This window comes from Natrix helvetica (genome assembly GCF_964273705.1).
Source record: "Natrix helvetica genome assembly, chromosome: 1".
NCBI classification, from domain to species: Eukaryota; Metazoa; Chordata; class Lepidosauria; order Squamata; family Natricidae; genus Natrix; species Natrix helvetica.
Genome location: NC_138548.1, coordinates 21,069,157 through 21,091,561, shown reverse-complemented (window position 1 = coordinate 21,091,561; position 22,405 = coordinate 21,069,157). Strand labels below are relative to the sequence as shown.

The following is a 22,405-nucleotide window of genomic DNA, read 5'->3' as shown; positions in this document are numbered from 1 at the left end:
ACCCACCCCAACCTCCCGAGGTCAGACACAACCCTGATATGGCCCTCAATGAAATTGAGTTTGCCACCCCTGCCATTAAACTGAATGATATAGAATCATCATCTAACCCAACTTCCTGTCCTGCCCAAGGTGGGAGTCCTTATACCATCCCAGACAAACGGTAGTCCAATCTTTTCTTGAAAACTTCCAGCGATGAAGCACTCACAACTCCAGGAGGCAACCTGTCCCATGGATAGCTCTGAATCAAATCCACGAGATAGATTGGGCTCTCTGCCACCTTCATGCTTGAATAGCTAAATTCTGATCAGTTTGCAATGAAGGATGCGGTATAGGAAAGAAAGTAGTTCTGTAGATAACCCTGCTTAACAGCTACTATAGTCTTCATGTCTGGAGACAATGGAAGACTGATCCAGATATCCTTGCCTTTGTCTAGTTGCCACATGCCACCTGGGAAAAAATATTAGTTATGAAGTGCAGGTTCGGTATCGAACGGATCACTGGAGCAGTCACTGGAGCAGCTGGAGTGAAATCCTCTTTGTTCCTGATGGTGAGATTTGTGTGTGTGTTTTTTTTTTGTCTTGTCAGAACAGAAGAGAAGAGAACAGAATTCTTTATTGGCCAAGTGTGATTATTGGACACACGAAGAATTTGTCTCTAGTGTATAAAGAGGCTTGGGGAGAAATTAACAAAGTTTCCAGAGTCTAATGAATGCATTTCTTCTTCTTCTAGAAATCCTCAGAAGTCCCACAGTAAATTTTACTGTGGAGTCTCTGGGAAAGGAAGGCCAGAGGAACGTAACTCTGCAATGGGCGGTAAGGGGGATCTTTTTATTCAGCCTTCGGGGCATCTTTCAAGGTTGACTCAGCCTTCCATCCTTCTGAGGTGGGTAAAATGAGGACCCAAATTGTTGGGGGCAATAGGCTCAGAGGTGGGTTGCTGCCGGTTCGGCCCGGATTGGGCGAATCGGTAGTAGCGGGGGCAGGAGGCTCCGTCCACCCACCTGGAAGTTCCTAAGCATGCTCGCGCGTGAGTATGCCCGAACCAGTAGTAAAAAAATTGACAACTCACCACTGAATAGGCTGACTCTGTAAATCACTTAGAGAGGGCTGTAAAGCACAGTAAATAAGCGATATCTAAGTCTAAGTGCTAAGTACTTTTGCTATCCGAATCCGTCCTGTGGCTCAGGCTCCTAACCCACCTTTCATTTGGACTGCCTGCATTTCAAATATTAAAAATATTGTTTCTTAAGCAGGCAGAATACAAGAAAAACATGCAGCGCAAACCTTTAAGCTCCTCTCTTTAGACGTGAAAGTTATACAGGTAGTCCTTGGCTTATGACCATAATTGAGTCCCAGATTTCTGTCGCTAAGTGACACATTTATTAAGGGAATTTTGCCCCATTTTGCAACCTTTCTTGCCACGGTTGTTAAACGATTCACTGCAATTATTAAGTTAGCAACATGGTTGCTAAGTGAATCTGGCTTCCCCTTTGACTTTGCTGTCAGAAGTTCTCAAAAGGCAATTGCCTGACCCTCTGAGACACTCCAACCATCATAAGTATGAGTCAGTTATCAAGCATCTGAAGAGTGAACACATGGCCATGGGGATGCTGCAACAGTCTTAGTTTGAAAAAGTGTACCGTATTTTTTGGAGTATAAGACACACCAAGGTTTTGAAGAGGCAAATTTTAAAAAAAGTTTCTTGGGGCCCGTTTTTCCCCCCAAAAAAGGCATGAATAGCATTTAGGGGGCTTGCAGAGTGCTCCTGGGGTGTGGGCCCCCCAAACTGAGAAAAAAAATGGCCTGTTTTTCGCAAAAGCTGGCCCATTTTTTGTAAAAAAAAAAAAAAAGAGCATGGATAGCCTTTAGAAAGCTTATAGAGTGCTCTGGTGGCTAGGGGGGGGTAGAACTGAGCAAAAAACAGGGTGTTTTTTGCTTATTTCTGCCCTCCCCAGCCCCCAGGAGCTCTCTAAAAGCTTCCTAGAGCAGCGATAGTAAACCTTTTTTGACTTGCGTGCCATAAGTGGGGGGAGTGCAGGGGGTTTTGTGCGGGCATGCCACACCCATAATGTAATGCGTGATCCCCCCCAGTGCGCATGCACGCACTACAGGCGCGACCGCCCATTTTTTGCATGCTTCTTTCGCCCTCCCCAGGCTCCAAAGTCTTTATAAGAGCCTGAGGAGGGTGAAAACAGCCTCCCCGGCTCCCCCAGAGGCCCTCCGGAGGCTTCAGGGACCTTCAGGAGGCTTCCCTGAAGACTCCGGAGCAGTCAAAATGACCCTCCAAGCAAACCGGAAGTCATTTCCGTTTTAAGCGCTCCAGAGGCTTCAGGGACCTTCAGGAGGCTTCCCTGAAGCCTTCGGAGCGCTCAAAACGACCTTCCGAGCAAACCGGAAGTCCGTTCCCGAACTTCCGGTTTGCCCATAGGGCCAGTTTTTTGCGCTCCGGAGGCTTCAGGGAAGCTCATGAAGTCTCTGGAGGGCCTCCGGGAGGGGGGAGGCTCTTTTCACCCTCCCCAGGCTCCTATAAAGCCTCTGAAGCCTGGGGAGGGCGAAAAATGGCTTTAAAAAAGGGTGAACTCAGCGTGCCCTGAGAAATGACTCCGCGTGCCACCTGTGGCACACATGCCATAGGGTCGCCATCCCAGCCCTAGAGGCTATGCACAGCCATTTTGGTGAAGGGGGTGGAGTTTCGGGAGGCAAAAAATGCTGTATTCAGTGTATAAGACGCACCCAGATTTTCAGCTTCTTTTTTGAGGGGAAAAAGCTGCGCCTTATACTCTGAAAAATACGGTAACTTTTTTCAATGCCATTGTAACTTTGAACAGTCACAAAATGATCTTTGTAAGTTGAGGACTACCTGTATGTTCAGGGCTGATGAGGCGTTCAGTTGGGGATGGTGGTTGGAGGGCAGAAGTAACCTTTGCAAATAAACTCCTGGATTTCAGGCACCCATTTTTAAAAATTTGCTAAAGATGTCTATAGGGCCAATGTAGGGCCCAGAGTGTTGTTGTAAATCAGGGGAGTCAAACGGGATTTCTTCGAAGTCCGGATCAGCATTGTAGTTATCTTCCACAGGCGGGGTGGGGTGGTGGGAGAGAAACAGGATAGACGGCAGATAGGATGGACGCCTCCTGAAACACCCTGCTAGCCAAAATGGGGTGCTGGGGGGGCACACACACTCCCACACCCCGTTTTTGGCTTGGACACCCACCTGCAGCTCCTTGCTGCACCCCGTTTTTGTGCCCCACTGCGCCCTCATTTGGCCACCCGGGAGTCGCAGGGCGAAAAAAAGGCGCAGGGGGAAAGCGCACAGTTCCCCTAGTAGAGGCACCACGGTCTAGTTCTTTGCTATTTTCAGGTCCGCCCCGCAGGCCAGATCTAAGCACCTTGTGGGCCTTGAGTTTGACACCCCTATTGTAATTGAATCCGGAATCTGTCCTTTTATTTTACAAGGTGACAGCTTTTCTTAATTCAAGGATCTAAAAAAGAAGAGGATTAGTGAGTCATGAGGCCGGATGCAACATCTCTGTAGATCTTTTAGTGCTGTCATGCAGATACCACCCAGCCTAGATTGGATAGTGCTCCCTAATGGTTAGAAACCACAGAATGCCCAAGAGGTATCTCCCCAGAAAAGAAAGGTAGAAATGGAAGCATTGGTTGGTGGCTTGGAAAATGCTTTCTATCTTCTCTTTTGTATCTTTCCAGAGACCCTCCGTGGAGCAAGGGGCGGTGAGCTATACTCTGACTTTTGTCATGCTGGCCTGCAAGCGGTGCTATTCTGGCTTAGAAAAGCACAGCATTACCATACATGGTGCAACTTCGTGCCGCACTGCTCTTTCTGCAGCTGAATATAACATTTCGCTGATAGCATTTAACATCGTGGGACGTTCTCCAGCTTATTCCTTTAAGTTACCCCCAGAACAAAATGCAGGTTGGTATACGAAGAAATGGTCGGGCCCAGCCCAAGAGCAACACAGAATAATCCCAGCCAAAGTTCAATTTTTTATTTGTTTACACAATATAGACAGAATCTTGCCACAGTAAACCTATACCATAGGTAGTCCTCGACTCACGTCACAGTTGAGCCCCACATTTCTGTTGCTAAGCGAGGCAGTTGTTAGGTGAGTTTTGCCCCATTTTACGACCTTTCTTGCCGGGGGTTGTGATGTGAATCATTGCATCGTTATTAAGTTAGTAACCCGGTTGTTAAGTGAATCTGGCTTCCCCATTGACTTTGCTTGTCGGAAGGTCACAAAAGCTGATCACATGACCGTGGGGCACTGCGGCCGTCATAAATATGAGTCAATTGCCAACTGTCTGAATTTTGATCACATGAGGAAGCGGCAATGATTGTGGGAAAAACAGTCATCAGCCACTTTTTTCAGTGCAGTTGAAACTTCAAACAGCGACTGAATGAAATGTTGCAAATCAAGGACTACCTATACTCGTCTAATCGGAACAAATATACCCTGGGAGATTCTACGGAGCAGCTATCCTAAATATCTTCCTCTTTATTTGATCCAACTCCAGGCTGTGTTGACTCTTGTCTCATCCCCCTCCTTGGAGCGTGATCTCCTCCTTTGTGGGAAACTGTGGCTTCATTGTAATCCATCACAACACCTTCCCCTTTGTACAGTGGTGGGATTCAAATAATTTAATAACTGGTTCACCCAGGGTCAGGTTGGCTGTCGTGGGAATCGTGGCCCATTCCCTGCCTCCAGCTCCGCCGTTCATGTGTGATGAGCCTCCCATGACAGCCAATCTGACCCTGGGCGAACTAATTGTTAAATTACCCACCCACCCACCCTGCTATCAAAGTGGATCCTGGGTGCTGTGCTGCAATGAAGAAACGGAAAACCAAGCGGCCAGCACAAGTGGAGGAGGAGGAGCAGGGAGAAGAAAGAGGGAAAGCAGCCTCCTTCTTCCCTCGCACCGACCATTCCATTACCGTTTCTCCATTGCAGCGCAGCGCAATGCCCAGGATCCACTTTGATATCGGGGGGGAGGGGGGATTTAACAATCTGTTCGCCCAAACCTGTGTTAACCAGCTGAATCCCACCACTGCTTTTGTAGATATAATCCATCACAGCAACCATCTTCTAGTAATCTCATTTTGTATGGGGACCCTCTTCCGCCCTCAATTGCTTCTTTATAGTTTACATGGTATAAATTGAGTAAAACGACCAACGTAGTCCTAGAAAAATTTCTCTGGAGCATCTCTCCATCAGGTCACTCTCTGATTACCATTGAACTGGTCAGTAGCACAAATCACTACAGAAAAGATGGACCTATTGAAGGTCTGCTCCAGAGATCTGATCTAGTAGGTTTCTGAGCGGGTTTGGAGAAATTCCCAAGATCCTGGCAAACTGTTCACCAAGGCTTTCGTTACCAGTTGGAACGTAAGGGTGATGGCAACATGGATAGACTTGCTTTGAATGGCTTCCTCCTGTTTTGCCAAGCCTGGTTTATTGAGGAGCTTCAAGAAATGAAATAGCAGAAGAGAGAGAGAGAGACCGAGAATGAATTTGGCAGAAGACAAAAAGTGAATTTGACCCATTAAGAGCTCAGGTTTGAGCATATTCTCTTTCAATAACAGTGGCATATTATAAATATATATCCGATGTTTTCATTGCATTACAAGATTGTTGCCCCATGGCCCTTCTTTTGTGAGATCTCAGGAAAAAGTAGGACACACATCGGTCAGAGATGCTCCACCCAGAAGGCTCATTAATTGACCACAGTTGGTGTAGAGCAGTGGTTCCCAACCTTTTTTTGGCCACGCCCCACCTAAGCATCTTTAAAATCCTGATGTGCCACCTTTCCTGACATATAATTCTTACTTTACTCAAAAAGTGAACTTACTCATGCGGAGGAAGCCTAAAAGGCCATTGATTTGGCTTAAACAAGGTTCAAATTGCCCCCATTAAAAATCAAATTGCCCCCCTGTGGGAACGTAGGCCCGATGTTGGGAACCACTAGAGAGTGTTGCCTATTCTTAACAACTTTAAGAAAGTGTAGACTTCAACTCCAGCTATTCTCCAGCTACCTCTAGATCAGTGTTTTTCAACCTTGGCAACTTGAAGGTGTCTGGACTTCAACTCCCAGAATTCCCCAGCCAGCGAATGCTGGCTGGGGAATTCTGGGAGTTGAAGTCCAGACATCTTCAAGTTGCCAAGGTTGAAAAACACTGCTCTAGATAACCTTAATGTTAATTTCTAATTCTATGATTCTATAGTCCCAGGTCCCAATTTTCTGAATGTCAGTCTGTCCGGAAGGCATTACACTCTGGAGTGGGAAGTGGACGAGGACTTTGCTCACTTTTGCTTTGAAGCTCAGCCGCTTGGAGAAACCTTGCCTAAGAAAGACTGCATGGGACCTGATGCTACTCCCCCGGTTAGAGGTAACACTGAAACCTCTTCCTAAGGCCCACCCAGGTTCCTCCACTAGAATATCACTCTCTCCATCAGAAGCAGCAGGATCAAGAGAAATTGGGTCCTACATACACTCTTCGTTGCTGTGTCACTTTCTAATTTTATCCCCTCATGATTTGCCCTAGTGCTGTGATGGCGAACTGTGATGGCACATGAGCCATCAGTTCCAGCACGCACGTGCGTGACAGCCAGCTGATTTTCAGACTTCCAGAGGGCCGGGGGAGGTGGTTTTCGCCCTCCCCAAGCTCCAGGAAAGCCTCCGGAGCCTGGGGAGGGTGAAAAACAGGGCCAATGGGTTCAGAAATGATCCATTTCCGGATTCTGGAGGGCCTCTATGGGGCCGGGGGTGGCCGTTTTTGTCGTCCCCAGGCTCCAGAAAAGCCTCTGGAACTTCGTTTCCAAACTTCCATTAGGCTCGTTGGGCCCATTTTTTGCCCTCCCCAGGCTCCGGAGGCTTTCCTGGAGTCTGGGGAGGGAAAAAATGGCCTCCTCTCCTCCCCCACCCCCGGGAGGAAATACCAAGCTCAGCTTAGAGGCGAGCAGTGCAGTGTGTATGGGGGGGCGTGGGGGGCGGGTTGTGTGCACATGCACACGCTCACATTTTTGGCACCCAACACCAAAAATGTTAGCCATCACTGCCCTGGTGCTTCTCTAGCTGGAGCTACACTTGGGTTGGGAAGGAGTTTGAAAATGGTAGTGTTTCACTGGAAGGGATTAGCGAATAGCTTTGCCATTAATTTAATCCAATAAAACAGGGTCAGGAAGACTAGCTGAAATATACTACAGGATGATTATTTTGCACAGTGCATCTGTCAATTCCTCTAGGATTGCTGGTTTTTGATATTTTGTCAATCGTGCCATCCCGGAATCATAGAAGAATGCAAAAGTGAGATATTCTGGGAACACACAACTAGTACAATGTAAGCTAAAGGAGGAAGCATGTAGTAATTTGGTCCCCCTGCTTCTTTATCTATGCATGGGTTCTTTAGATCGTAGTTGAATAGACTTTAGACCTCAGGATCCTCTGAAGGGGCTTCAGGACAACTGTGATGAAGCACTTGTTTACAAAATGTAGTCTTGATTTGTTAAGACCTCGGGATGAAGCTGTAGGGATGGTCATCGACTTCCAAAGGAAATTAGAGAAATGGATGAAATGGGAAAATGGATACTATTAGCAAGAGCTAATTGAAATAGTCATTTATGGAGTCAATCTAGCTTGATACCAGATGCTGGAGGGAAAACCTTCTCTGATGTTTATTGACTGGACCTCGAGAAATATCTAGCTAACTACTGTTAGAAATATGATGGTGTGTAAGAGAAAGCTTTGGTCTGATCCAATAAGTCTTTTCTAAGATTATGAAATCTGTGCTTTTTGCTCCTCAATTCCAGGGGAAATTGAATCCAACAGGTGTTATCGCTTTGCACTCTACACACACGACTTTATAAAGTGGAAAACTTTTGGATATAGGTACCTTTTCCATAGAAATGGTGAGTATGTCACGCTGACTTATCCCATCAATCAGAACCACCAATAGCCCAAAATAGTTACTTCATATCTAGACAGAGTTAAAAAAAATGTTTGCCTGCTTCATTCACATAATTTTGTAGTCTAGATGTTGTCTTTTGATGATGATAAGCTTCTTGAGGGTTTCCTTTATTTCTTCTATCTTTGTACTTACCAGAAAAAGATAGATAAGGACAGAATAGTTGCAGTTTTAAATTGGCTACCGTAACATTTCTGCCTAGAGCAGCTTGAGGTTCTTAGATTCGACTCAACTTGCAATTTATCATCGCATAATCTTATCTTGCTAAACCCAGTCTTCCCCTTAGTCCCACAACACTGTCCTCATCTCATCTACAACCCCATGAGTGAAACCACCTAGTCATAATTAAACAACCTGCTTAATGTAATATGGTTCCTTTTAAGCTGACGCTATCACCACAACTTCAAACATTTTCAATCTGTAACAGATTGTCACACATTAGTCCTTTCTATAGTGTTAAAGTGCATTACTTCAATGGTATTAAAGTAATACAATACAATAGTAGAGTTGGAAGGGACCTTGGAGGCCTTCTAGTCCAACCCCCTGCCTTCTAGTCCAACCCCCTGCCAACCCCCTGCCTAGGCAGGAAACCCTATACCGTTTCAGGCAAATGGCTATCCAACATCTTCTTAAAGACTTCCAGTGTTGGGGCATTCACAACTTCTGGAGGCAAGCTGTTCCACTGATTAATTGTTCTAACTGTCAGGAAATTTCTCCTTGCATTGCATTACATTACTAAGTAATTGCATTACTTCAATCCCAATTTGGCAGAATAATATGGTTCTCTTATTTTCCCTCCCGCCCAATGTTACTAACCAGTTGGTGGTAGTGGGTGGTGGGGAAACGTCTCTAACCGGATCTGTCCTTAACAGGACAGTCTGGGGCAGGATCTGGGGATTGAGCCTTTAGCTACTAAAAAGCAGAGACATCACCTTGCCAACAAAAGTGCATATAGTCAAGGCTTTGGTTTTCCCAGTTGCAATGTTGAAAATTGAGGCCTTTGAACAATGGTGCTGGAGAAAACTCCTGCGAGTCCCCTGGACTGCAAGTTGATCAAACCAGTCAGTCCTAGAGGAGATCAACCCTGATTGCTCTTTAGAAGGCCAGATCCTGAAGAGGAAACTCTAATACTTTGGCCACCTAATGAGAAGGAAGGACTCGCTGGAGAAGAGCCTAATGCTGGGAAAGATTGAGGACAAAAGAAGAAGGGGATGGCAAAAAATGAGGTGGCTGGATGGAGTCACTGAAGCAGTACGTGTGAATTTAAATGGACTCCAGAGGATGTCAGAGAACAGGAAGGCCTGGAGGAATGTTGTCCATGGGGTCGTGATGGGTCGGACACGACTTTGTAACTAATAACAATGGAATTGCTCTGCAAAAGTAACCTGTCACTCGGGCAATTTCTGAAGGGGTGGTGGTTATTGGTCTTCTGAAAGACTGGTGGACCTTGTCTACAAACAGAACAGGCGACAGATCAGTGGGGTAGAGGAAAGGGTACAGGGTAATGTTGGAGGGAATTTCATGGTGCATTGAGAAACCATTCAAGCTTCATCCCAGCTAGATTTATTGAGTTATTCTCCAAAGCATCAGAAGGCAGGACAAGAAGTCATGGGTGGAAGCTGCTTAAAGAGAGATTCAGCCAAGAAGTAAGGAGAAATTTTCTGGCAGTGAGAACAATTAATCAATGGGGTTATAGGTGCTCCATCCCTGGAGGATTTCAGAAATAGACTGGACAACCATGTGACCAGGATGGTGTAAGTCTTGTGTCCTGAACAGGGGGGTCAGATAGAAGACTTCCAAGATCCCTTCCAGCCCTATGACTCTATGAATCACTCTTCTAAGCTGTTCTCAAAGAGTCTTCTAGAGAGGTTTACCAATCTTCCCTTCCCTTCAGCTTAATATGGGAGATTCTTGCTAGTTTCACCCCCAACTCCCAAATATTCCAAATCAAGAAGGACTGCAAGGGAATGGTAGTGCTGGCAGCAAGTGGCCAGAGCTAGCAGCATCCAGAATTATCCCACCAGTTTCCCACCACCACCATCAAATGAGCAGAAAATGTTTAATTCATTAATTTGAGCTAGAACCTGCAATTCAAGTTTTCTAGCCAAATGCAAATTTAGGTTGCTTTTATGGAATATTGGGGATGAGACAGGGCTGCATCTCATGCCTCAAAAACAGATAATAGAGCAGGGGTCCTGAACCCTGGGGACGAGGCCCACTACCGGGCCATGGCCTATTTGGAATTGGGCCGTGTGAGTGGCTGTCTGGAATGTGCACACGGACAGCAAGACTTGTGCCACTCGCCAGCCTACCCACTCATGCAAGGGCTTCATGTGTGCTTGCGTGGCCCAGTTTCCCTCTCCCCACTCCCCAGCCAGGTCCCAAAGATTGGGGACCACTGTAATAGAGCATCTCAGACCTGTGGTTAGCTGGTCATGTAGAAAGCCCATTATCTTGAAAATAATGTAAGGTGACCTGTTGTAGAAGTTATCAAAGATGACTAAATAGAGAAATGCATGCGCATTTTCATAACCTACAGTATTTCACTGTACTTAACTAACAAAGAGAGCCAGTTTGGTATAATGGTTGAGATGCTGGCCTAGAAACCAGGAGACTCTGAATTCTAGTCCTGTCGTAGGCCTAAAAGCCAACTGAGTAACCTTGGGTCAGTCATTCTCAGCTCAACCCACCTAACAGGGTTCTTGTTGAGGGGAAAAGAGGAGGAGGAAGGAGTATGTATATTTACCGCCATGATTTACTTATAAAGTAATAAAGGCAAGATAAAAATCTAATTAATAAATAAAAAGAATATGCCATTTCTGTGGCAATATAAATTTATATTTTGTCTTGTGTAACAGCCAACAAGTGGTTTCTATCGTTAATCTTTAATACAGGTTAAGCAGTCGTTAAAAGAATTACATGGTTGTTAAACACATCTGGCTTCCCCCATTGACTTTGCTTGTTGGGAGATCCGTTGGATGGTCGCAAATGGAGATCACATGACCCAGGACTCTGTCACTGTCCTAAATACATGCCAGTTGCCAAATGCCCAAATTTTGATTATGCGACAGTTTTGCAGATAAATTTTGATAATTGTGACAAGTGTGAGGATTGGTAACAACATTTTCAGGGCCATCATAGTTTGAATTGTTGTTATAATATTGGCTGTAATAATGCTTGGAATGGAAGGAAAGAAGGTAAGATTTTTTCGGAAAAGAAGGAAGAATGATAGCTTCTATAAGGGCCAATGAAAAGTATTTAGGTTTTTCAGGAATAAACAAAGATCACCTAAACTATGTTTTTCAAACTGTATTCCACAGAGGTCTAGAGTTCTGCAAGACCTTGATAGGCAGATGCCCACACAAAAAGTTCACTTCAACTAGCCAATTGATCACCAGAGCTTCAATCAAGGGCTCTGAAATTCTTTTTTTAACAGCTTCTACAGCTTGAGAACATTTCAAAACCTTGACCCTGACTACCCTTCTCTGGTACTCTTCTCTGACTATCCTACCCTGGTCACCAATTGACTGCAATTCATCCTTAGCTCTATATTGACGTTCTCAGGGAAGTGATGATAGAACCTGGCCACCAACTCAAAGATGGAAGAAATAAATGGCATTTATGGTCTTCAAGAGCCAATGATAACTGTCCTCTCTGGTTTGCAGCTTCTCTTGAAGATGCCATCTTTGTAAATGTGACTAACCAAACTGTGAACTCTGCTGTCATCCAGTGGAAGCCTCCCAGGCCCCTCTCTGATTGCCCAGGTCTACTGAAGAAATATATCATATGTTGTCAAAAGGAACAGTATGGTAACATGACATGTGAGTATGGGGTTCTGACCTTTGACTCTTGGGTTCATACAATTTGGAAGAAAAAGAGAGTATCCTGGCAAGTTTGCCCACTAAAATTTGGCCAAGGACTTCGTTGCTGCTGCCATGGTGCCGTGGAAAATGTCAACCAAAGGGCTCTGATTACTGTCTTGTTCTTGTTCAGATTATGACGTCAACGGGTCGCAAACACGGTATACGATCCAGAACTTACAGCCTGACACTGTCTATCTTGTTGGCATCTGGGTCTCTACAGCAAACAGCAAAGACAACTGCAAAGCGTTTTATCGATTTCTAACCAAAGCGCCAGGTATAATAACTTCTCTCCCACCCGAGTTCTCCATCTGAAATTCCAACAGTAGCAATACTTCCTTGTGTTTTTTCTTCCTCTCCAGATCCCAAGCAGCTACCTCTGGTGCTTAGCTTTCTGTTTATGGGGATTTTTGGAGGCATCCTTGTTGTCACCACCATCTTCTACCTTGGCAAAAACAGGTAACGATGATGAAGCCATGTGCAATAACTATTTCAAGGGCAGGAGAGAAGTGCCTGCTTTAAGGCACAGGATGCTTAGTCTATAAACTGGCCATATAGCAATGGTGAAGGGAGAGGACAAAGGTAGACCTCAACTGACAATAGTTCGTTTGGTGACCGTTCAAAGTTACAATGATACGGAAAAAAGTGACTTATGGCCGTTTTTCACACTTATGACCATGGCAGCATCCCCATGGTCATGTGGTCAAAATTCGGACACTTGGCAACTGACTCATATTTATGATTGCTGCAATGTCCCACGCGATCAGCCATGGCAAAAAGATCATAAAGTGGGACCAAATTCACTTAGCAACAGTCTCACTTAGCAACAAAATTTTGGGCTGAATTGTGGTCGTAAGTCAAGGAATACTTGTGCAACATATTGACAATACTCCTTGCGTAGTATTCCAGCACCTGCTTTACAAAAAAAGATTCCAGTTTTAAAAAAACCTCTATTTTCTTGATGAATATTAATTTGCAAAGTGAGTTAGATGGTATTAGGCTATATAAACTGACTGGTGAAAGGCAGCATTTTATGCTGAAATTACCTAAAGAATTGGTGTTAGGAAACATATAAAATTAACTCCTAAGCAGCTGCTGGGAGCAACTGTTATCTCCCTGGAGAATTGATTCCAAAGCCGTCAGCTAATTAATCATCTACTTTGTGGCTTCAGTGAGTTGATGCAGTAAAGCAGCTGAGAACACGAGCTGGGCAACTGTCACTTGTTATCCAAGCTCTGATAGAAATTCTAGCAAAGGCATTGTCTTGCGTGCTGACAATAGCATTCCATATCTGTAATATGGGAGATCATGCTACTGGCCTATCTTTCAGGACGATCAGATGTACTAAAGTTCAATGGCCTAGTTTGCACATTATGCCAAGGCATAATATTGTCTGCTTTTAATTCGACATGATGGTTTAGCATTATAAGTCAATCTGCTTTGTTCCTATGTAGTACAGTTCCATTGTAGGATCCCCCAAAACCTGGTCCATGGACCAGCACTGGACCACGGCACACCAAAAATTGGGCCACGCAAACAAGCAAAGCCCCATCTGTGGGATGCAGGCAGCACGCAGAACCATTCCCTCTCTGGTCCATGGAAAAACCTCTCTCCATGGAACCAGTCCCTGGTACCCAAAAGGTTGGGGTCTGCTGCTGTTTTATAGGACTTGTAGGTCCTGGCTTAATCTGATTTGCAAATGCATAAACTTTTTAAAACTGGAGATATGCAAAAGGACCACATCTGTATCTCGAGCCTTTCCTGGCCTTCCAAGAGCTCAGCAATTTCCCCCTCCCACTTCTGCTTCCCAAACCATTTTTTTTAACATTTTTCCAGAATGAAGAAATATCTGTGCCCAGCATTGCCAGATCCTGCAAATACAGAAGCTGTGAAGTTCCACACCCCAGCAGAAACAGGCCAGGTGAGCTTCAAGTGAAGGTTTTTCTACATATCGTGGTATTTTGATTTCTTTATTTATTGAATGAGGATCGCTGCATGTTTTATCAGTAGGAGATAGTAGTAGCAGATCATCTCTTGATCACTGGAAACCTCTGTATTTGAGGCAGAGAAGCTAAGAAAAGGTACTTCTGCAGCTCACAGAACAGTATAGAGGTACCCTCGACTTGCAATAGTTTGTTTAGTGATTGTTCAAAGTTATAACAGCACTGAAATAAGGGACTTATAACCATTTTTCACACTTGACCATTGTAGCATCCCCATGATCACATGATTTACACAAGTGGTCCATATTTATGACAGTTGCAGTGTCCCAAGGTCATGTGATCACCTTTTGCAACCTTCTGACAAGCAAAGTCAATGGGGAAGCCAGATTCACTTAACAACCATGTTACTAATTTAACAACTGCAGTGATTCACTTAACAAATGTGACAAAAAAAGTCATAAAATGGGGTAAAATTCACTTAACAAATTTCTCACTTAGCAACATAAATTTTGGGCTCAATTGTGGTTGTAAATTGAGGACTACCTGTAATATGGGAGAAGGACACTTCTTTGAACATGCCAAAAAACACAGTTGTCAAATGGTTATGGCACTCTGGGTCTGTAGGATGAATCTTTCTTTGAGGATCTTTTGTCCTGCAAGAGTATCTCTTTGGCCTAGACCTGTGCTCTGCTCTTGCACACTGTAGATCAGTGTTTCTCAACCTTGCAATTTGAAGCTATGTAGACTTCAACTCCCAGAATTCCTCAGCTAGCACTAATATACAACAGTGCACAATTTGATAGTGCAGGTTTCCTCCCAATTAAGTTAGAATGCCGACTTAATCTCCGCTAGCATTTCCAGATGGCCAAATTAGATCAGAATTGTCAATCAGAGCACAACAATACTGGATAAGAGGGGCAAACACCCTAATTTGGTTAAAAACACGGTTCCTTAAGACCTAACCACCACTCATCTTAAAGCAGCTTAATAAAGATCTGCAGATCCTAGCCTTCCCATATTATACTTAATGGTGTATTCATTTTTGGCACATTGGTTTGGTTAAACATATCTACTGTAGCTTGCAAAACATTTGTCTTACCTGCAGACCCTCCCAACTGTCATTGGTTCAATAAACTACGATTAAACAAACAATAGTTTGGGATGAATGCAATCCCAGACAGATATTTTCTTAATGTTTTTCAGGCCCAGGTAAAGTTCGATTTTATGAAACCAATGGAAGCCAACAGCCCCATGGAACCATTGCTTGTAGAAGCTTCATCTGACAAAGAGGAGCCAATTACTGATACAACAATGGATTTGTTGGGATTTGTCAAAGGAACAGAAGAGGAACATTCTCCCAAGGAAGATGAGGTGGTCTCTGATGAAATCCTACTTTCGGAATATAAGGGGCAAAGATTTCTGAGTCCTGTGGAAGAATCTGAAGATTTTGTAGGTGTCTCTCATGAAGAAAGCGCTGGTGATGGTCCCCACCTCTTACTGAACAATACTGAAGCTGGAGACCAAAATGGGATATGCATGTCCCAGGTTCCACTCTCCTTCAAACTGTTTGATAAACTGGTGGTGATGAAGAATGTAGATGAAGGGTTTGACATTCCATGCAGTGATGGTACTTCAACCCAGAACTATTTTTGAGCTTCGAGAAAATGTCTTACTATCTTGCAGACAGCAAATCGAAAAAAAAAAAATGGCAGACAGACAGTCTACAACTTAGCTTAAGAGAAAGAAGGACTAGGGGAGACATGATAGCAGTCTTCCAATATCTCAGGGGTTGCCACAAAGAAGAGGGAGTCAAACTATTCTCCAAAGCACCTGAGGGTAGAACAAGAAGCAATGGGTGGAAACTAATCAAGGAGAGAAGCAACTTAGAACTGAGGAGAAATTTCCTGACAGTTAGAACAATTAATCAGTGGAACAGAAGTTGCCTCCAGAAGTTGTGAATGCCCCAACACTGGAAGTCTTTAAGAAGATGTTGGATAGCTATTTGTCTGAAACGGTATAGGGTTTCCTGCCTAGGCAGGGGGTTGGACTAGAAGACCTCCAAGGTCCCTTCCAACTCTACTATTGTATTGTATTGTATTGTACAACCACTCTCTGAGGAAAGACACCATAGTCCAGAGACACAGCGTATTTTTCAAGAAGTTAATATTTGTTGGATTGTCTTGAAGTAGTGCTGCATACCTTTCTTTACCTTAACCACCTTGGATGGTTATTGCTAGTTGGAAAACTGACAATAGTGGAACACATAGACTATGTGGTACAGATATTTCGGTTGATAGCTTTCACTGGATTCAGTAGCTAACATCGGATTCTTTTTCTAGCATTCTGGACCACGAGGCTGGGAAAACTATCCATCACAGAGGCATAATTTGAGGTCCCCATCTTCGAATAATGCATCCCATGGAATTCATTTTAAAGTTGTCAGTAAAATGAACATGTTATATGATAAAAGTGGAGTAACCCGTTAACTGTATTCAATGAATTGAATTTCAATTTGGTTTGACTGAATTTAATAGCAATAGCACTTATACTTATATACCACTTCACAGTGCTTTACAGCCCACTCCAAGCGGGTTACAGAGTCAGCATATTGCCCCCAACAATCTGGGTCCTCATTTTTCCAACCTCGGAAGGATGGAAGGCTGAATCAACCTTGAGCCGGTGAGGCTCAAACAGCCAAACTGCTGGCAGCGGGCAGTCAGCAGAAGTAGCCTACAGTACTGCATTCTAACCACTGTGCCATCACAGCTCTTAATTTTGTTGGTTGGGTTGGGTTGGGTTGAGTTGGTTTAAGTTTGTTTTGGTCTGGCCCTGTCTTTGTCCCAGAAAATTTTCCAAATACAATCCTTCACATATGACTTGAAAATTGTAGTCCTCAGCTTTCAAAAGAAATCACACATTCCTGGCCTTTTAAACTCTGCGGAGCTATTTCTGTAGAAACTGCTAGTAAAGAAACATCATGAACCCATAATACACAGAAGGTCCCTGCCTTCTACTGATCGTCACTTGTCCCTCTTCCAAGCTCTGCAATTAATGCACAGTTTCATTCCTACATTGTCAGGGTGTCAGGTCCACCATTGCTCTAGTGTCCTGCCATTGTGCTGCGGGGAGGGGAGGGGGGGTGGATGAGCATGCTTGAGATTTTTCAGTTTCTGCTGTTCGCTTGGGAATTAGGGAGGGGGGCTGTCTTCGGACGTGGGACGGACATCTTCCCAGTCGGTTTTCACCAGATTCCAAGGCCACCGTGCCCTGAGTATGAACTATTATTTGCCTAGCACCTCAGAGTTCTCAAAACATCTTCTCAGCATGCCAGTGAACTGGTCTGGGTGGGTGGGGGTGGGGGTTGCGATTGTGAAATTGAAAGAATTGCTTTGTGCTTTGCGTGTGGACTTTACTGCATCCAGTTACTCTCAGTAAAAGTTCTTTTGATTCAACTCAATGGATTCAAGAGTCTTCCTTTCCTGAGGGCCTAACTGGGGCAGGACTGACACAGGGAATTGCACAGCTGGTGTCCAAATGGAGTCAGAGACACTGACACAAACTTGTAGTTTCATATAAATAAATATATTTTACAACTATGTATACAACAAACTAGGCAAAGAGGAGGATCATCAGGTAAATCAACACAGCAGGAACATCATGAGGTAAATTACAGAGCACACAGAGGGGGGAAAAGGCGGGAAACAAGGAAACTCCAACTCTACACCCACAGCAACCAATCACAGCTTAGAGTGCCTCATGCAGGAGCCAGCTCTCTCCAACCAATCAGTTATAATGTCATGTTCTGATTCATTGTACAACCCCACTGTCCCCGCTACTAAATTTAAATATCTTAACATACATTTAAATATAAGGATTACAGCATTGCCATATATGTCCATTTATCTGCTACTTGGCTAATAGAGCTTTTACATTTTCTATGCACGGTGACTCTTCATGGTCAAATAGTTTTTAGGGAGCTAAAGTGGATGTAGTACCGTGTTTCCCCGAAAATAAGACAGGGTCTTATTTTCTTTTGATCCCCCCGAAATAAGTGCTTGGCCTTATTTTTGGGGAGGTCTTATTATTTTTGAGGTGCAGGAGGCGGTGAGTGTGATCACCTCAGGGTTCTGCTGTGTTGCAATATTTTTGGGGTGGTCTTATTTTGGGGGGAGGGCTTATTTTAGCACATGCACTGAAAAACCCGATTGGGATTATTATCCGGGGAGGTCTTATTTCCAGGAAACAGGATCGCAATACCTTTCTTACGTCAGCTCAAGGGCGCAAAATACTGTAGGCAAGTTTGTCAAATCTCCCAAAAACTTTTGTCAGCAAAGAAATAAATGAAGGGGAAAATGAATAGCTAAGGCTCAAGCCACAAGGCCTGGTTGTAATTAAGTCTTTTGAATGATGGAATGAGCTGTGGATATTTAACTGAAGTAGGCCAAGAAGTCCCTTTATGTGAGTTGAGAGGAGGCTGCCCTGTGATGCAGGAGGAAATTTTGGAATTTCTGATGCTCATTCTAGACCACTTCTCTAATGGCAACTGCACTGCCAGTCAGGTCTATGACAATTTGCCACGGCCAACTCGCCACAGCCAACTCACCATGGCCAGCTCACCATGGCCAGCTCACCATGGCCAACTCGCCACAGCTAACTCACCACGGCCAGCTCACCATGGCCAACTCACCACGGCCAGCTCACCATGGCCAACTCGCCACAGCTAACTCGCCATGGCCAGCTCACCACGGCCAGCTCACCACGGCCAACTCACCACAGCCAACTCACCACGGCCAACTCACCACGGCCAGCTCACCACGGCCAACTCACCACAGCCAACTCGCCACGGCCAACTCGCCACGGCCAACTCGCCACAGCCAACTCACCATGGCCAGCTCGCCATGGCCAACTCGCCACAGCCAACTCGCCACAGCCAGCTCACCATGGCCAGCTCACCATGGCCAACTCGCCACACCCAACTTGCCATGGCCAACTCACTGCAGGACAACTTACCACGGCCATCTTGCCATGACAGCTTGCTGCAGGACAAGAATTACACTAATATCAAAGAAATGGTGGAATAGATCATTAAAGAAAGGATGCAAAAGGAGGGACAGAATGAAATGAGAGTGGCAAAAAGTTAAAAAAAATATTTATTTGAAATAATTAAATAGAATTGTTAAATTGTCCTGCAGTGAGTTATCCCATGGCGAGTTGGGCATGGCGACTTATCCAGCAGCTAGTTGGCCTTGGTGAGTTGGCCATGATGAGTTGGCTGTGGCAAGTTGTCCCATTCCCCTGCCCGTTACCCTCCAGAAAGCTGGTAGCCCTACAGGCGTCATCATGGACCCTCTTAAAATGATGCTTGTGGAAGGCTGACTCAGAAAATAAGCAACATAGTTTAGAAGTTGGTGTGTTGGGAGGATACGTGGTCAAATACGAGAGAATCATGCAATTCTCTCTCAATTGTCTACCTTACACTCTTTTTGAGAGGATCAAGTGGAGGATGGCATATTATATATGGTGCTCTGAGTTCTTACAAAGAAGGTGGGCTGTAAAGTAGCTGCTTAAGAAGCTACTTCCGAAAGAATTGTCCCAACCCACTGCTCTTTCTTGTCTGCTGCCCAAAATTACTACTTTAGTCAGCGTAATGACAGAGTTGACCTTTCTATTACACATTTAATTTAGCCTCCAAGCTAATTTCAGGATATGGCTAGGATTCTCCCAACAGCAGCAATGGTTCTTTCCCTCTGTTCTGAAACTATAAAATCTCGCTTTATTCAGAATTGTTTCCCTAACAAAGTATACTAAGCCCCTCAGAGTGTGGAAAGCAGAACCAATTATACTTTTTTGATATTTACAGTGTTTGAGTCTGTTTTGAAGTACATTTTTAGGAGTCACAACAGGTAAATAGTATTAAAAACAGGAACAGCACACATGTACTGTCATCAGAGGTTTACGTTTTTCTCATTATAAAAGTTGAACATCGGGGATAAGCAGGTTCATCAGCAATTAATACAGGCAGTCCTCAACTTACGGCCACAATTGAAGCCAAAAATTCTGTTGCTAAGTGAAACATTTGTTAAGTGAGTTTGCCCCATTTTATTACCTTTCTTGCAACAGTTGTTAAGCGAATCCCTGTAGTTGTTAAATTAGTTAATATTAAAGGTTGGGAGGGGGGGAATGACATTGCCATAGGTCTATACTACAGGCCACCCAACCAAGCAGAGGAAGTAGTTAAACTTTTTGCTAGTCAACTAACTAAGGTATATAGGAAGCACACCACAATAGTAATGGGGGATTTTAACTACCCTGACATCAACTGGGAAACAAACTCTGCACCAAGTGGAAGATCCAACAGGTTCTTAACAAACCTAGCAGACAACTTTGTTTTCCAAAAAGTAGAGAAGGGAACAAGGGGATCAGCCATATTGGACTTAATTCTCACTAACAGAGAGGAAATGATAGAAAGTGTTGAAGCCATAGGAACCTTGGGGGCAAGTGACCATGCAATATTGGAATTCAACATTCTCCAAACACAAGTAGTAGAACAAAGTCAAACTAGAGTCTTGGACTTTAAGAAAGCTAATTTCAATAAACTTAGAGAGAGCTTGGGAAAAATTCCATGGATGAGAATCCTCAAGGGGAAAACAACTCAAGAAGCTTGGGAAATTTTGAAAAATGAGATTACAAAAGCCCAGTCTAGCACAATACCAATGAAGAAGAAAAATAACAGCTCCCAAAAGAAACCAGCATGGCTGCATAAAGAACTATCTGACAAACTGAAAGACAAAAAAGGTAAGTATAAAAAGTGGAAGGAGGGGGACATAACTAAGGCAGAATATCAGCAAATAGCCCGAGCCTGTAAAGATGAAGTGAGGAAAGCTAAGGCTCACAATGAAGAAAGGCTTGCCACAAAAGTAAAAATTAACAAAAAAAGCTTCTTCCAACATGTTAAAAACAAGAAAAAAGTTAAGGAAACAATTGGTCCATTGCTAGGAGAAAGTGGCAAGAAGGTGACAAGCAACAGGGAAAAAGCAGAACTATTTAACTCATGTTTTGCATCTGTCTTTACACAAAGGAATAAAACAGTCCAACCTATCAAAAGCAGCACCACAAAAATTAGATTAGGAACACAAATTGAAATAGGGAAGAAAATGGTAAGTGAGCACCTGTCTACCCTAGAGGAGTTCTAATCACCAGGACCGGATGGATTACACCCCAGGGTTCTGAAGGAACTAGCAGACGAGATCTCAGAACCACTGAATTATATCTTTCAGAGATCCTGGAACACCGGGGAACTACCAGAGGACTGGAAAAGAGCTGATGTGGTTCCCATCTTCAAAAAAGAGAAAAAAATAGATCCAGGAAACTACAGACCTATCAGCCTGACCTCAATACCAGGAAAGATTCTGGAAAAAATAATCAAGCAATGAATTTGTGAACACCTAGAAGCAAACAAAGTAATAGCCAAAAGCCAACATGGATTTGTCAAAAACAGATCATGCTAGACTAATCTTATTGCATTCTTTGATAAGTGACAAAATTAGCGGACCAGAGGAATGCCGTCGATATAGTTTACTTGGACTTCAGTAAGGCTTTTGATAAGGTAGACCATAACCTACTACTAGATAAAGTAGAAGAATGTGGGTTAGACAGCATCAGCACCAGATGGATTCATAACTGGCTGACCAACCGCACTCAACGCATAGTCCTCAATGGAACTGCATCTACATGGAGGGAGGTATGCAGTGGAGTACCCCAAGGCTCTGTTTTAGGCCCAGTACTCTTCAACATCTTCATCAATAATTTGGATGAGGGAATAAATGGGGAACTCATCAAATTTGCAGATGACACCAAACTGGCAGGAATAGCCAACACTCCAGAAGATAGGCTTAAGATACAGAAGGATTTTGACAAACTTGAACATTGGGCACTATCTAATAAAATGAAATTCAATGGTGAAAAGAGTAAGGTTCTACATTTAGGCAAGAAAAAAGGAATGCACAGGTACAGTATAAGTGGTACCTTGCTCAGTAGTAGTAACTGTGAGAGGGATCTTGGAGTCCTAGTGGACAACTATTTAAATATGAGCAGTGTGCAGCAGCTGCCAAAAAAGCCAACACAGTTCTAGGCTGCATAAATAGAGGGATAGAATCAAGATCACGTGAAGTGTTAATACCACTTTATAATGCCTTGGTAAGGCCACACTTGGAATACTGCATTCAGTTCTGGTTGCCACAATGTAAAAAAGATGTGGAGACTCTAGAAAGAGTGCAGAGAAGAGCAACAAAGAGGATTAGGGGACTGGAGACTAAAACATATGAAGAACGGTTGCAGAAACTAGGTATGTCTAGTTTAATAGAAAGAAGGACTATGGGAGACATGATAGCAGTGTTCCAATATCTCAGGGGTTGCCACAAAGAAGAGGGAGTCAAACTATTCTCCAAGGCACCTGAGGGTAGAACAAGAAGCAATGGGTGGAAACTAATCCAGGAGAGAAGCAACTTAGAACTGAGGAGAAATTTCCTGACAGTGAGAACAATTAATCAGTGGAACAGCTTGCCTCCAGAAGTTGTGAATGCCCCAAAACTGCAAGTCTTTAAGAAGATGTTGGATAGCCATCTG

General features: G+C 44.0%; 1 protein-coding gene across 1 annotated transcript in view; it reads left to right on the top strand.

Annotated features, from left to right (window-relative positions):
* IL12RB1 (interleukin 12 receptor subunit beta 1) overlaps positions 1–22,405 on the top strand; it is a 59,470-nt gene that overhangs the window by 11,055 nt on the left and 26,010 nt on the right. Inside the window, exons 6-15 of the mRNA XM_081936952.1 lie at positions 434–547; positions 730–812; positions 3,708–3,933; positions 6,238–6,402; positions 7,823–7,921; positions 11,643–11,798; positions 11,971–12,114; positions 12,200–12,296; positions 13,674–13,758; positions 14,984–15,731. Of these exons, the coding sequence (XP_081793078.1) occupies positions 434–547; positions 730–812; positions 3,708–3,933; positions 6,238–6,402; positions 7,823–7,921; positions 11,643–11,798; positions 11,971–12,114; positions 12,200–12,296; positions 13,674–13,758; positions 14,984–15,433 (1,619 nt within the window). The 3' untranslated portion in view covers positions 15,434–15,731. The remainder of the gene's footprint in view (positions 1–433; positions 548–729; positions 813–3,707; positions 3,934–6,237; positions 6,403–7,822; positions 7,922–11,642; positions 11,799–11,970; positions 12,115–12,199; positions 12,297–13,673; positions 13,759–14,983; positions 15,732–22,405) is intronic.